This window comes from Wyeomyia smithii, chromosome 3, assembly GCF_029784165.1.
Source record: "Wyeomyia smithii strain HCP4-BCI-WySm-NY-G18 chromosome 3, ASM2978416v1, whole genome shotgun sequence".
Classification (NCBI taxonomy): domain Eukaryota; kingdom Metazoa; phylum Arthropoda; class Insecta; order Diptera; family Culicidae; genus Wyeomyia; species Wyeomyia smithii.
In genome coordinates this window covers 199,331,323-199,348,679 of record NC_073696.1, presented here as the reverse complement: position 1 = coordinate 199,348,679, position 17,357 = coordinate 199,331,323, and the positions used below count along the sequence as shown (strand labels likewise).

The 17,357-nt window shown below is 39.6% G+C and overlaps 1 protein-coding gene across 2 annotated transcripts in view; it reads right to left on the bottom strand.

The window, feature by feature from the left end:
- Positions 1-17,357, bottom strand: part of LOC129732306 (protein tincar) — a 414,177-nt gene that overhangs the window by 120,982 nt on the left and 275,838 nt on the right. For both annotated transcript variants that reach the window (XM_055693091.1, XM_055693092.1), the window contains 2 exons: positions 2,574-3,440; positions 1,859-1,980 (listed from right to left, as the gene is read on the bottom strand). In XM_055693091.1, the coding sequence (XP_055549066.1) occupies positions 1,859-1,980; positions 2,574-3,133 (682 nt within the window). In that variant the 5' untranslated portion in view covers positions 3,134-3,440. The remainder of the gene's footprint in view (positions 1-1,858; positions 1,981-2,573; positions 3,441-17,357) is intronic.

Sequence of the window (17,357 nt, the reverse complement as noted above, 5' to 3'; positions counted from 1 at the left end):
CATTATTAAATACTACACCATTATTAAATTAAAATTAAAAACCTAACATTCATACATATATGAGCATACATTAAAACATATATATGCAAATATAATGAAATAAATATGTTTTGAATACATCACGCAAAAATCCAGATGACTACTTCTGGTTACCGGATTACATCCTAGAATGGCTAAATTTTGCCTAATCCGGGTATTTCGATGGCGAAGATGCCGACTTCATCCATTATGAGTATTGCGGAAGCGGTACACCCAAAGGCCAGAAATCAACTTAGGACGCCATTTTAAATTTCTAGATACTTAGTAGCTTCCGATTTCTGGAAAACAACCTTAGAGGGACAAACATTACCAATGTTTTTCAGGAACATTATCCCGGGCTCGAAAGCCGGGAGTAAACTCCATATTTCACTTTGAAACCCGATTTTGCAGCTTTCGGTTTCTGGAAAACATCCACACACGTACTCACCCACACACAAACATATACACCAATACATGCACACGTGCAGAAAATGCTCGTTTCGTCGAACTGAGTCGAGTAGTATATGGCATTCGACCATTTGGATCACTTATCTACCTTTTAATTAGTGATCGTTAGGAGAAAGTCAATATGTTTACTTTCATTATGTGATTTCACATTTTTATGAACAACGGACAAAGTTACAATCCGAATACAATGAAATTCAATAGCAACCTATGGGGCAACTAGACCTTTCATTTGACACTAATTTTGTGAAAATCAGTTCAGCCATCTCTGAGAAAAATGAGTGAGTTTGAACAACCTCAGGATAACTTTTCTTTACATAACTTTTGAACCATATGTTCAATCATAACGAAATTTAAATTTTAAGGGTTTTGGAGACAGCTCGATCATTTGAAACCAGTTTTATTGAAATCGGTTATGTGGTTTCTGAGATATTGATGTTTCGTGATTTTTACATTTTGATTCATAACCTCTAAACTAAAAATCCGATTACAATGAAATTCAATAGCAACCTATGGCACAACTAGACCTTTCATTTGCAATTAATTTTATGAAAATCGGTCCAGCCATCTCTGAGAAAAGTGAGTGAGAAAAAAGTTGCACATACACACACACACATTCACACATACACACATACATACATACATACAGAAAATGCTCAGTTCGTCAAAAGGGGTCGAGTGGTATACGACATTCGGCCATTGGGACCACTTTTATACCTTTGGTTTTCCAGTGATTGCTATACCTTTCTAGGAGAAAGGCAAAACGTCAGTGAAATTTCCGTGCCCACCACGCAAAACGGAGTAGCTACGGCTCTGATAGTACGCTGAAAATTTTAAAAGTAACTGAAGCATCCTACTCTTAGATAATGAAGTGGTAAATTTCATGCAACTTCGGAATAACAATTGCTTCAGCCCCATTGAGCTTCAATAGCAGTTTTACATCCACAAAACTTTACGGGAAACAATGTACTCTTTAAGAGCGCTTCAACACGTTCTATATACATATTCGTTCGTTGTTCACCGCAGAAACGCTAATCGAAAAGAAACTCGACCAGGCGAATAACATCAATTGTAATTAAAAAAGTTTTATTTCTTCCTCTATCCTACCACTAAGACTGGGCTGGGCATTAAGTATCCAGTCGACGATTTCAGCCCGCTGTAACCGAATGGAAGAAATTATACGAACCACAAACGAACGCTAGAGCGTACCGAACTATTAGTCGTTTTAAGCACGCGGTGAAAAGTTTAAAGCTGCGGTTAAATTTACAATGGATAACCAAGCGCTTCCACAGGGCGGGCGGAGCGGAGGTAACGCTTTGTAGGTTGTGAAACGAACCATTCATTGTTCGGTACTTATTAGTTTTCTATCACTTACCTTTGGGTAGTAATCCGTTTTCGATTACTTTTGCCTCTAGTAGTAATCGCGGAAGTAGTAGACATATAGCCGTTATGATATGTATGAAAGCGGAAGTCGGTCCTCCGTGAATCCAGAGTGCGCTACAGATAGATACGAGAACGGGTTTAAAATTAGAGGGAAGCAGTAACAGAATTCAGTATTAAAGCCGCAAACAGTCTGTGGTAAAACAAAGTGGTGTTGGCTGCCATCATTAGCTAATTTATAATTCAATCATCACTCCATTAGCGGGAGAATGAACAAATTATGAATTCGATGTCTATTGTCTGAAGTAGGAACGTTCCACCGAGTATTCGTAATCAATTACTTCGTATTTCGGCGCTTACTAGGAGCCGTTAATTAATAGCCTTCGATATCGATCAATAGAAATGTTCGGGCGAGTGTAAATATTTCTTGTGCTTTCAGGAAAAAGAGTCCAATAATGACTTAACAAATGAGGCGCAACACAGTACGCTGCTATCAGGAACCACAATTGTTTGCACTCGTTCCCGAAAGCAACAAAAAGCTCAATTAATCTCATTAGTGCCAAGTTGCTCCTTTGACGGACGCTGATGCGCGAGTCTGAAAGGTGTCGCTATGATAAATCGCATCTGTCTGCACTGTTGAAAGCCGCTGCGGTCGTGGTTGAGCAGCAACAATGTACCACTTGTAGGTTGGCTCTCGTTGTCATACGTACCGTAGTGTTCCCTCGAAGGCTTCCTCTTCCAGTCCGTCAGTGGGTGCCGACGAACACAATCTGGTACCGGATGCTAGCTTAATTCCATCATTGGCCAGATTCCCGACGCGAAACATCGTGGCAGCCAGCAGCAGCGGCAGGAACAACACCACCAACCCGCAGAACACTATTTGTATGTCCAGTTCGGTGGTCGGCTTTTCATACTTCCAACTCAGCGCAGACAGACCAAGATAGCGATGCGTTCCCTGAAGCACCAAATAGCCCTGCAGGAGGGTTATCAGTATTCCGTACCACACCGACCACAGTGTGTTCAGATGCAACCGTCGAGGCTTTTTGGTTCCACCCCCGGAAGTGCAACCTCCCCCGGTGCTACCATCTGTTCGATGTTGCCGGTACTGACTGCTGGCCGTAGTTATCACACTATTCGATATGCTTGTGTTTAGACTTGGGCATTGCTTCGAGGACGCGTTTGAGGTCGCAGTTATGTTGAGCAGAGAGCGGTTCTTCTTCGATACCTCGTTGTTGTTTTCGTAACCGACCAGCGAACCTGTTATCGACATTTTCTTGCTCGTCTTGAATCGAAACTTCAACGGTTGGAGTAAGTTACGAAAGAGCTAATTGCTAGTGGGGAAGTTTCACAGATAGCGGCGTTGAGCTTCGAGTAATCGGATCAGAACGCTCGCGATGGCTCGACAATAAAAAGCTGATTTTTGTTTTTATTTCTAAGTGAACACGATAGGACGATGAGCAGTTGTTGCCATTTCTACTGGCTACGTATTGGGTATGAAGTCTTTACGGCTGCGTCGATATGGTTTATTCATTGTTGGTTTAGTGTTGACGGTGCGGTAGTAAATCCAGGGCGGATAACTGAAAATAAAGAGAAAACAATGATTAATACTAGTGTTATTTTTATATATAGTGAAAAGTTAAAATAGATGTGTAGGCGTAATGTATAAAATGTTTGAGAAAAAGTCATTGTTTTCGTGCTTAAAATAAGTTACATTACAAACTATAGTTATAATCCACCTAGCATTACTTTTTAACTTGAAAATAACGATGAGTTATGAATTCAAAATTATTTTTATCGGGGATTGATTTTTGATAGTTCGTTCTGGTGTTTTTTTTTAAATGGAATTAAAGTTATCAATCGAATTGCGCTGTACTAATTGGGTTAATTTTTTTTTGTTTATTTTTATCATACGACTTTTTACCTAAAGCACCAAACTATGTAGTTGAGTTATTATTAATTCATCTGATAATTATTATTTCAACAATTAAAATTTGAAATTACTTAAATCTAAAAAACAAAAATTAATTAAACAAGCGGAGAGCTTTTTTCGTTTTTAATTGAAAAGCGTACATTCTAAATCGAATAGTGAGGCTTGTCTTGTTGAAAGTTTATCCTGTTGAAGGATTGTCTTAGCAACTGGCTAAAGGTATCCAAAAATAGAGCGATCTTATGGCATGGTGAACATTTCGTCTAGTGATCAGCTTTAAATGCAACCAGGAATATTGAAGGAAAACGTGTTTAAATGAAAGGGGCCGTCAACTTCTTCAAGAACCAAATTGGGGAAAACTATTGCCTGTTGATTTTGTTGTAGGTCTTCTCAATAATGTTCAACAATTTTCACAGCTTTTTACAGCTGGGCAAATTCGCAATAATAAAAAACATTAGCATAGAACAGCTTTTTTTTATTCTCGCCCATTTTCGTCGGTCTAGTTTCGCCACTGTTGCTGTGACAGTCACCGACGCCCGGGGAAGCAACTTCACCCAGGACCCTAACTTTTTTTCCTTGTAGAAGCTTATGACCACTGCTACCATTAGTTGGATATATTGTGGTATACTCCGCGTTAATTTTTATGCGCTGTCAGTTCGTTCCATCACTATGGGTATCAGTGACGGACGCCATAGAACTTTGCATTTCCAAGAAGGAATGCCTTCTTTGATGAATTTCATTATCTTTGTTCTTCAGCTCTTCATCTTTTGTTAGTTCAGCAGGACCCTAACTTACGACCCGTTGATTAACGAACCGGCCCCAACGGCTTTACTTCCTCATGCGATGGAAAATCTCCCGGTGTAGGTTAGGATTAAATCTAGACCAGTTGGTTTGGTTGTGAGTGGATCACACCACCCACAACCATCGGCTCCCATGTCGGCATTGGGATTCGAACCCAGGCGACGGGCGTGATTGGCGGAGAGATTACCAACTACGCAGCAAAGAACAGCTTACAACTCATTCTAAGACGAGTACTGAAAAATAATACGAATAGAAGTTGTCTCAGATTACTTTCTTGGGAAAAGACAGATGTGCTTGTAAATCGTCCGGATGGATGATTTTTGAAAATGTGATTTGAAGAATCCCGCTTTTGTTTAAAGTATGTGTAGAATCTTGACAATACTATCATGTACAGCGAAGGAAAAAAATCACCTCTAGCGATTAATGAATACATATAAAACAAGCCTAGGATGCGTTGACATCGTCGTCAGTATGCGAAAAACAAAGTATCGGTGCTGGTGCACTCTTTTTGCTTTCCTCTTTACGATATATTTCTATTCATTAGTGTACACCACAATACGTGGTTCTCAATGTGCACAACTCGGTATATGAAGTCATTCGCCTCTGTTACAGAGAGCGATCAGAACTTGTTATATCCTTATTCTTTTGACTCATGAATATGATTTTTTGCCAGAAAAAGAAAGAAAATGACAGTGTATGCTCTCCTACTCTCGCTTAAACTCAACCGCTGCCGAAGTAGTTCCTTCCCCCACGCATTCCCTCTCACCGCACCACACCTCTGCTGCTGTTCAGGCGACATGATTTTCTCCTGTTGCTATCCTTTCTTCCCGTAACTACCGGCCTATGGAGAGACAAACGCAACGATCGAATCGCTTCTTAGAGCTGATGTAGCCTAGTCATGTGTTTGTTTTCTCCCAGAAACCTATGCACCCTATCATCATTTCATTATGGGTTGAAAGGATTTGAGTTTAGTCCCGGCCTGTACACTTCGTGAAGTGCAAATATGATGAATAAACGACGATTGCATCATATTCGTTTCGTTTCCATCACTGATTCATGTATGATGTTGCATCTTGAAGATATTTTTCCACTAATTCAAAAATTGTTAAGTTTTGTATGTTTTTGTTATGAATTTTAAAATTTACTAGATACGTGGATACGTGAAATTAAGTACTTGAAACGACTGATCTTTCAACAAACCGGCGCGTGCTGGCTTGCTTGCTTGAGTCGAAATCGCAGCGATTCAGAAGGTTCGATGGTCTGTTTCTAGAGTAAGGGAACTCCGTGCAGTAGACCTGCAGACACCTGTTCATGTACCACATCTACTAGAGTGGCGGCAAAGCATCGGAACGAGGCATCTCGGAAATCAGAAAACAAGAATCCGGTGGAGCCCCGTTGACGACCGTATATGCGTTTAGAAGGTTAAGGGCAAATTCTTCGACTACAGTTTAATCAACACCTACGCACCGACAAACGACAAATCCGATGACGTCAAAGATGTGTTCTATGAAAAGCTCGAACGAATCTATGACTAGTACTCAAAACATGTCGTAAAAGTCGCCTTCGGAGCTGCAAACACAGGTTGGGATGGAGGAATTCTTCCGTCCGGTCATTGTAAGCCATAGTCCTGAACTGATAAACCTCGCCGCGGCCAGAGCCATATGTAACTCTTATTCCCCAAGCTCAAATATTTGGAAACATACCTGGAGCCTGGATGCATCCAAATGGAGAAGCCTGCCCCCAGATCGATCGCGTACTGATTGACGGTCGTCATTTTTCGTATGATACTGATGTTGGGCGTCGTACACAAATTACTTAACGCTAAAAATCTAGATTTCAGACCCCCTCCCCCTCCTATGTAAAATTACCTAAAATTACGTAACGCTGATCAGCTCGACCCCCCACCGAAATTTTCAATTTCGAGCAAACATCACAGTTACGTAACTTTTTCTACTACCCCCCTCCCCTCTACGTAACAATGAGTAACGCAGACTTAACCCCCCTCACCCCCCTTCAGGCGTTACGTAATTTGTGTCGACGCCTTAGATCAGGGACCAAACGTTGACTCTAACCATTATTACGTCGGTCGTTCGTAAGATCCGCGCACGGTTGCTGAACGTGCAGAAATCTCGCACAGAGAGGACGATGCGTTACAACATACAACGGTTGAAAGTTGATGGCGTGGTAGAAGAATACGCCAGGAAGATGGATCAACAGATCGCTGAAAAGCACGAGAGACGAGTGAAAGACATAAATGGGCTATGGAGTATTGTTCACGGTGCCATTGAAACGACTGCGAAAGAGGTGGGATAGGTACGACACGTGGAAAACAGCGTAACGGCTGGTTTAATGCAAAGTGCCAGAGAACGACGGACGAAAAGAACCGTGCCAGCATCAGTGCGTCTTGAACTGTCCTACAGATCAGACGTTTTTTCGGTTGCTTGCGGACTGGTCTTTGACTGCCTATAGCTTCAAAGTTTGTGTTTTGTCAGTGTGTCTTTTAAAGACTACCTGAAAGTTATTTCCCATCAGTCTTTCTCAAGACTTTCTACTTTTGAATTTCACATTTGTTTTAACTTTTTTTCGTATCACCTGAAATGGCTGGACGGAAAAAGAAACCTCGCATCGCTGCGGGGAGGAAAAGAGAGGCATCTCTTTCTGACACTTCGAGTCTCTGTAGTGACAATCCTTTTGATATTTTGCCTGAGCAAGAAGCTGGTGAAATGGAAGTTATGAGTAATGAAATTATACAAAATGTAAATTCTTTAAAAAAGGAAAAAGTTCCACCTATTGGGGTAACTATTTCTTCTGAATTCAATATTTTCAAAAAGGAACTTTCAACGTTTGTTTCTGACGTTAAAGTTACCTATCAAATTGGTCGTAGAGGCGAATGCCGCTTATTAGCCGACTCTATAAAGGGTCGTAATCGTCTTATTCAGTATTTAACTGAAAAGATGTATAAATTTTTTACATATGATACGAAGAGCGCCAAGCCGTTCAAGGTCGTTGAAAGGTCTCACCAACGATCAAACCGTTGATGAGATCAAACTTACTTTAACAGAATTACATGGCATAGCCCCTACCCAAGTAATTCTAATGAAACAAAAAACACGAGGCGATAACAGTCAGAGAACTGGAATTTCCCTTGTTAATTATTTAATTCATTTTAACCGCAATGAGGTTAACAATCTAAATTTTTTTGAAAAAGCACATGCTTTGTATAATGTGCGTGTAAAGTGGGAAATATATAGGAAGTATGGCGGAGGTGAAAAGCATATCACCCAATGCCGTACTTGCCAACGTTATGGCCATGGTTCCAAATTCTGTAACATGGACCAAAAATGTCTCAATTGTGGAGACTCTTCTCACAAAAAGGACACATGTCCTGTGAAAGAGAGTTAAAATTTTCGCTGTGCGAATTGTAACGGCAACCATATGTCAAATTTTTACCAATGCCCAGTCCGTTTAGCAATTGTTAAGGCAAGGCAAGGTAAACAAAATTCAATTTCTCAATTAAAACCAACTTCAAAACAAAATTCTCCAAGCGTACCAGTGACGCATAGTTTACCTACTCCTTTGCATACCCGTTTAACTTATGCACAAGTTACAGGTAGTTCGAACATTATACCGCCTAGTGTTGGTAGTTCGAAAATGACCGTTAATATGGGTAAGCAAAACACGGTAGAAAATAATTGTACACCTATTACTCCAGCTAATATTGCTGCCGAATATATTTTTTCTAATATCAACTGCCTGGGGCCTATTACGGCAGGTAAACTTTCTTTTTTGCAACAGGCAATGTTCGATCTTATGAACGCCATGTTGCAGGCAAAATCAATGTTTGAAGCCATTCAAATAGGCACAAATTTTACTATTAAAATTGTTTCTAATTTAAAATTTAGCAATGATTTTAAATAAAGCAATTAAAATATTAAATTGGAATGCTCGCTCATTGAAGGCCAATGAGAACGAGCTTTTTAATTTTTCAACAGTAAATAATATGCATATTGCAATTATTACTGAAACATTTTTGAAACCTAACATAAAATTAAAATATGATTCCAATTACGTGGTTCATAGATATGATAGAATTAAGGGTTCCGGCGGTGGAGTTGCAATTATTATTCATCGCCGAATCAAACATCGTGCTCTTCCCCATCTTGAGACGAAAGTTATTGAAACTTTGGGAATTGAAGTCCAAACTGAACTTGGGATTTTATTTATTGCCGCAGCATATTTACCATTTCAATGCACACGCGAGCACAAAAATTATTTTAAAGGTGATTTACAAAAACTCACCAGAAATCGTTCGAAATTTTTTATAATCGGCGATTTTAACGCTAAACATCGTTCATGGAATAATTCTCAAAGTAATTCTAATGGCAAAATTTTATTCAATGATTGTTCTTCAGGATACTATTCTATTTTGTCTCCGAATAGTCTTACATGCTTTTCTTCTGTAAGAAACTCTTCCACTGTTGATTTGGTGCTAACAGATCAAAGTCATGTATGTAGTGATTTGATCACACATGCTGACTTTGATTCTGACCATCTTCCAATAACTTTTTCTTTATCACATGAATCAGTTTTAAACCCTATGAGCTCTGTTTTTAATTATAACAAGGCTAATTGGGAAAGATACAAAACTCATATTGAGAGAAATCTCAATAATGAGCTTGATTTGCAAAACGAAGTGAATATTGATCCCGCTTTGGAAGCATTTAAATGTGTAATTGTTGATGCCAGGAATTATTCTGTTCCAAAGGCTCAAGTGAAATTTGATTCACCAATAATTGACGAAAATCTTCAACTTCTAATTCATTTGAAAAATGTCCGCAGACGTCAATATCAACTTTCTCGTGACCCTGTTATGAAAACTATTTATAAAGATTTACAGAAAGAGATTAAACATAGATTTATTTTCTGAGAAATCAAAATTTTGAGACTAAAGTTGAAAAATTGAAACCATATTCAAAACCTTTTTGGAAGCTGTCGAAGATTCTTAAGAAACCTTCAAAGCCTATTCCAGTTTTGAAAGATGGTGAACGTTTTCTTGTATCCAATGAACAAAAGGCTCAAAGACTTGCTCAGCAGTTTGAGAGTGTTCATAACTCAAATTTGAATTTTGTGAGTCCAATTGAAAATGAAGTCACACGTCAGTATGATTTAATTTCTTCCCAGAATTTTTTACCTGCAGAAATAATTGAAACTAACTTGAATGAAATAAAATAATCAATTATTGAAAATTTCAAAAATATGAAAGCACCTGGTGACGATGGAATCTTTAATATACTAATCAAACATCTCCCTGAGAGTACAATGGAATTTTTAGTGAAAATTTTCAATTGCTGCTTCAAAATTGCATATTCTCCCAAATTATGGAAAAATGCAAAAATTACTCCAATTTTAAAACCGGATAAGAACCCAGCTGAAGTTTCAAGTTATCGACCAATCAGTTTGCTTTCTTCAATAAGTAAACTGTTTGAGAGAATTATTCTTAACAGAATGATGTCACACATCAACGAAAATTCAATTTTTGCAAATGAACAGTTTGTTCTGCGATGACACAAGCATTTCCGTAAAAGGAAAAAGTCTTCGTGTCATATGCAGTCGATTGCAGAAAAGTTTAGATATTTTTTCTTCCTACTTGCAAAAGTGGAAAATCTCTCCCAATGCTTCTAAAACTCAAATGATAATTTTTCCGCATAAGCCTAGGGCTTCTTTCCTAAAGCCAAACAATAATCACGTTGTCAAGATGAATGGGGTTAATTTAAGTTGGTCTGACAAGGTTAAGTTCTTGGGACTAATTTATGATAAAAAACTTATTTTCAAAGAGCACATTGAGAGTATACAAGCCAAGTGCATCAAATATACGAGATGTTTATATCCTCTCATTAACAGGAATTCTAAACTTTGTTTAAAGAACAAACTTTTGATTTACAAACAAATTTTTAGACCAGCAATGCTTTATGCCCTACCGATCTGGTCAAGTTGCTGTTCAATAAGGAAGAAAACGCTCCAAAGGATTCAGAATAAAATTCTAAAAATGATTTTGAAGCGTCCTCATTGGTTTGGTACACTCGAATTACATAGACTTACTGGTGTTGAACCATTAGAAACTATGTCAAATAAAATAATTAACAATTTTCGACAAAAATCGTTGCAATCCTCAATTGCTACGATAAGCTCTCTTTATAGCCAATAAGTTAGCAATTAAGTTAGTTGTAAGTTTACTTCCCCTTTTCTGACAAGTAGGTTTAAATCCCTACGAATAATAAGTCCTAATTGCGAGAGCAAACAAATCCTAACAATGAAAATTACAAATTTCTAATAGTGTTGAGAAGTCACCATTTGTGATTGGACACACATACTCATTATTTACTAATATTTATCATAAATACTTAAGCTACTAACAAATCCCCCCCTTGAAAAAAAACCGTGCCAGAAGCCGCGTGCGTTAGAACACAGGGAAATACAAGGAGATACAGTGAGCTTGCGAAAATAGGAGCAAGTGCTCGCAAGCTCAAAATACAACTTTGGACACCTTCCGAGCAGGATCAAAAAGCGATTAGTGAGCTGAAAAACGGCAAGGCCGCTGAGAAGTATGCTATTTTGACCGAACTTCAAAAGCGGGAAGCGAGAGGCTATACTAAGCGATCCACCAGATCATACTGAGGATCTGGGTGAAAGAATAAATGCCGAACGACTGGTTGGAAGGCCTCATATGCCCAATCTGGATTGTTGCAGCTATCTAGGCATTACGTTGCTCAACTTTGCATACAAAGTTCTCTTCCATATTCTGTTTTAATAGTTTACATACCGCTATTCATTGGTTTTGTACTAGTTTTGTTGTTATGACTAATTTAATCGAACTCGGTACGTGTATTCAATCTTGGAGCGGAACAACCGGCGGAACTTCGGGACATAGAACGGGAGGAGGTTTCGAAAGCCAACCCGTTCGCAATGATGAGACCTTTTTGTTCCTAAAGCTTTTCCGGTGAGACGAACTGGAGTAAATCAGTCGCTGCGGAATGCTAACACTGAATTGAAATTAATTTCCTTTTATAGCCAAATCGATCACCGAATTATTGGTTCTACATGTGTGTATAAATATAATCAGTTTGGTTCCTACTGGAAATAGCTGGAGTGACGAGCATCAAAATTGCAACGCTGCTTTTTGCGTGCTGTACGAATCGAGCACCAAGCGTTGCAGTACACTAAGCAAGGCCTGGTAGCGAGTGTAATGTAACGCTTAGGCAACAGGCATTCAGTTAAACACAGCTGAGTTGTGTAACGGAACTTACCTGCGTGGGTCGATGATTTAATTCAAAATTTGTTTGTTTATAGTTTACGGTGCCGTACAAAAGAGTTGGTATACGACACTGTTCTTCAGATTCAGACTTAACGGAATCCTTCGTCGGCGAATACTAGGCTGGTTTTCGACAGGTGTGTTTCTGGACGGATCAAATTTTCACCTTACAACAGATCCTTGACAAATCCCGGGATCATAACTTGTTGTTTTTTGTAGAATTTAAGGCAGCTTACGACTCAGTGAAAAGAGACGGGCTGTGGCAGACTATGCTGAACATGGCTTCCCGACGAAACAGATTGAGCTGAATCGTATCACGTTGTAGGGATCGAAATTATGCGTGCGGATAAGGGTGGCAATGCGATGTATGGAAAAATCGAATTTGAAGAACATTTTGTTTATTTGCACAAAATAATAAACTATGCAAAACATCAGCATAATCAGACATAATTTAGGGGTGTCTCGCTTAAAATTTTAGTGTTCTGATCCTCGAAAATTAACATTTCTAATATATAATTATGTTTAAGGTGCGTGAAAATGATTTACATGTGGTTTGGTGAATCATTTTCATGTTTATTAGGCATTTTGAACTAGAATTTTTATTAGTGATGTCCATTTTCGAGGGTCAACACATCAAAACTTTGAACACTTTGAGGCACGCCTAAATCATGTCCGATTGGCTGAAATTTTACAGAAATAATTTTTTAGGTCAATAAACAAAATTTACATGGTCGGTGACATGACCATTTTCGCTGCCACTCTAGTGCGGATAGCTGGCGAGACAACAGTCGCGTTCGTAACGTTAGATGGATTCTGAATCCTTCGTGTTTATATAAAAAACCCAAAGGTAAACCTGGATCGATGAACAGCTGGCCGTGGCTAAACGTACCGTTAAATCAGATAGGATGAACTGCAACCTTGTTACAACCTATGAAAGTGGTATAACTAGTAAGGTTTATTCCATTTAGTCTTTGGCCGTTTCCTTTTATTTACTGCAGCGCTTCTAGTTGTCGTATCGAGAAACTAATGACAGCTTTTCGATTTGGAAGGTTTGTTTACCTAGAGGTGGAAATTTAGTCAGGATTGGTACACACGTTGAATAGTTATCCAAGAGAAAAAATGTGACACCTACGATAAAAACGCAACATAGTCAGGAGGAAAGATCGCCGAAGCTCTCAAACTACCGAAATCGACTGTAAATACCGTGCTAAAACGTTACCGGGACACTTTGACGGTGGATCGTGTTAAACAAACCATACGTAGAATTGGAACATTGAACTACGAGCGAAGGTCATCAGGGCAGTCTGGAACACTCCTGGGGTACTCCCTCCGTGATTTGACAAAAAGGTTCAATGCAGTACATAGTACAGTTCGTTGAATCTGTATGCGTGAAGGATTACGGTCGTATCATGCCAGCAAACAACTCAACAGGACGCTGAAACAGAACCTGGTTGTCAAAATCCAAGCAAGAAAGCTCTTCGAGCAAGTCCTGACAGAGTACAACGGCTGTATTTTGATGGACGATGAAAAATATATCAAAATTTCACCTTGCTAACCGTAAGGGGAATGCTCCAGGTAGGTTCAAATTTGTTTTCACGGATAAATTCGCCCGCAAGTTGGTGTTTTGGCAAGCCATCTGTAGTTGTAGAAAGGAGACAAAAGTTTTCATCACTGGAGCAACCATGAATGGATAAGTTTACAAGGAGAAGTGTCTTCCGGAGATAACTTTTCTGTTGATCTAGTCACGGTGCATCCGGGTGTCATCCGAAAAAAACAACACTTGGTGTTGTTTCTGCGGATGGAAGGTGGAATTCATTAAGTTCGAAAAAGTCCAAAACTTCGTAATGTCACAGGTTTTTTTTCCTTCGTTTTAGGTATTTTTTTTCTGTTGGAGGGAGGATTTGCTGCCACACACCTGAGAGACCAACCGCAGGTAGTGTGGGGTTTGACCCGCTAAAAACTCTCCAGTCTCCATCCCATAATACTTTACGGGTCGACCGCAAGGTATTGCTTCAGGGAGCGGCCACAATGCTCTGTGCAACCTCCTGGTTCTATTGAGTCTCCAAGCTAATTAGCTTACTAACCTGGAGACTGGCAGATAGCTAAAACTGGCGTGTCGGTAGTCAACCTGTCGCCTGCTTTACAACTCTAGGACTATTTGAGAGGCGGCTGCACGAACAACCCTCCAGATGTTCGGGTCTTCACACATCCTCTGAACTAGGTTGTCCGGAGTAGTGTCTGTCCCGCTCACTACCATCATGTCGCTTCGCGCACACGCAAAACGAGGGCGTACGAAAAAGACATGTTCAGCAGTCATTTCAGCATCCACGCACTCGGGGCACATGGGGGACCCCGCATGCCCGAACCTGTGTAGATGCTGCCTGAGGAACCATGACCTGACAGGATCTGTGTTAGGTGGAAGTTAACTTCTCCATGGCGCCTCCCGACCCATCCGGATACCACCAGAACAAGTCCGTCCTGCCTGATGGCTATGCTGATATGCATCATGCCGGACAGGACGCAGACTGCGTCGTATGACACTGTACGAATCGCACTCGCAACCCTCAGGCACATGAGCCTGCAGGTACTTTTCAGTTTACCACGATAACTGTTAGTACCTAGCGCTTTGTACAACACTGGGCCCCCATACTTAAGTATAAACGAAACCACGCTGACAAGAATTACGCTTGCTGCCATTCACCGCCGAGCAATGCGACATCATTCGAGATAGTACTGCAATAACCGTTGAAGCCCTCTTGCAAACATAGTTGGCGTGACTATTTAATGTGAGCTTATCGTCAACCATACTCCCAAGAGCTTCAAAGACCGCTTTGAGGTAATGGTGCAGTCTCCGACACTGACCACCGCCTGTTGCTCTGAATTTGCGGTTATTCACAACCGTGACCTCCGTTTTATGGTGCGCTAGCTCCAGTTTCCTGGAGTGCATCCAGTCCTTGACCTTAGGTATACAGTGCGTGGTCGTCAATTCGACCTTCTCGATCGACTCGTCGTAGACCTCTAGCGTTATATCGTCCGCAAAGCCGACGATCACAACTCTTGAGGGAACTTGAGTTTCAACACCCTGTGATACATGATATTCCACAACGCCGGTCACAGGATAGAACCTTGCGGAGCTTTTGCGCTAATTGAAACGCACTTCTGACCCTCCTCCGTGTTGTAAACAAGTACTTAGACCCAACTGACACTGTTGAACGCATTCTTCACGCCAAGCGTGACGATTGCGCAATAGCGTATGTCCCTTCTCTTGCGCTGGAGTGCTACCTCCGCCGTCTTGGTGACAGAGAAGATAACATCCAGCGTGGACCTGTCCTTCCGGGAACCGAACTGTTTACTTGTCAGACCTTTTACACCCTACGTGTACCTCACCAGTCTGTTGAGGATAATCCTCTCAAGAACCTTGCCCGCAGTGGTCAGCAGGTAGATAAGCTTATATGGGTCTCTCACCTCACTTTGGGGAGTTGGCGATCACGATGAGTTCCTCATTCGTAACCCTAACCTCTCCCTCGATCTCGACACGGCTGTCGTCGCTCACGGATTGGATGTTCGGCAATGGTGGTAAAAAAATTTTGACGTTTCGATGCCCCACAATACCACAGAGAAAAATTCAGCAGGAAAATTCATCCAGTTGTCCCTATGTAGTTGAATGCTGAGTTTCCATAAAACAAGCTTCCAGCGTTTCCCAATTTCTTGTGGATAAGCTCATATATTGTTGTTAAAGCGATGAAAATTAAATTGTTGATAAATGCAATAATGCGATTCGTGCCCAAGGTGTTCATATTACCATCTCTCTATGTTCATTTTACCCACACGTGTTCATTTTACTCCCTAAAAACCCTTCATGTAAACCTTGAAAGATATTATATTTGAGAACTTCTACTTATTTTTTGTATCAACCATTAGTGGCTCAGTTAATGTACGCGATCGACTCATAGTTTTAGTGTTAATTTCTGGAGAAAATTGAGGAATGGCTTAGAGTGTCCATTTTATCACCCCTTCCCCTAAGTCACAGAACAAATGAATTTGTTCTGTCCGCGGTCTCTGTATCCTTTGTAACTAAAACCCCCTCTAGCCACAGTGCATAGTGGTCCAGGCATGCAATCTAGCGAAGTGAAAAATAATAATTCCAGATCGTGTTGGTTTTTTGAAATAGTGTCTTCAGCAATGTTTATGAGAATAACCAAAAAACATTTTTGTATGAAAATATTCGTGCTAAACTATTACTATTTTTTCCCTATTTTTTTCAATTTAGAAGGATGGTTTTTTTCACAAAATTGTTTATTAGCCGACAATATGAAACTTTTCCAAAGTCACAACTATTCAAGAAGCCACAGTGTATTAAATATTGATTTTTTTGGAGAAAATGAATAGAAAAATTTTGAATTTCATTCTTTTTTTTCAAGTATACTAACAAACTCTATGAGTTTTAAATTATCAAATTATATTATATTATAATAATTTTGCTGCAGAAATAGGATGGCCATGGCCTGTAGTTTTTGAGATATTACAAAAAAACGGCAATTTTGATGATTTTTAAATGTCATATCACAATTAGACCAAAAGAGTTCATATTTCATATTTAATTCTCTTTAATATCTCCGAAGCCATGTGGCAAAATAGCAAGTTTTTTTCTAATTTTGTAGAATTTTACATAATTACTCACAGAGTAAAAGAGTTACTGCTGAATACGCCTAGTTCGATATTCTTCCAGCCATGAGAGTTTCAGGTTGCATTCCAAAAAAAAAACATCAAAATTTTCCTTTTTTTCAATATCCCATAAACTACAGGTCATAGCCATTTTATTTTTACGGAAAAGTTCGAAGTTTAAAAGAAGAGAGTTTTACATTTTTGGTTTATGAACAAATTTGTAAAAAAGCCATTGGCTCGCCGTTATCTCCAGTAGTTGCAGATCTAGTGATGGAAAGATTAGAGCAGGATAGCATAAATAAACTAGAAGAGAAGGGAATATATATGAAAATATATCGTAGATATGTGGATTATTGCTTCTGTATAGCCAATAAGCAACACATTGACGTCATCTTGTCCACTTTTAATGCTTATCATGAAAAATTAATGTTCACGATTGAGAGGGAGGAGAATCAAAAGCTTAGATTTCTAGACATGATGGTTTACAGAAGAGAGGGAAAAGTAACAAAGATTTGGGCACCGAAACAGGAAAATGGACGGTACTTAGATTTTTATTCAGAAAGTCCGTTTGCACACAAGTGCAACACAGCGATCGCGTTAGTTGATCGAGCAATAAAGCTCACAGATGCAAATCAAAGACCGTGCACAATAACAGCAGCGAGGGAAATTCTTCTGTGCAATCGGTACCCGGAATGGTTTATACGAAAAATAATTAAAAAAAGAACACATAAGCACTACAACTCCCTTCAGACAGACAAAAACAGCAATCAAGAAAAAAGATTTATCTCCGCT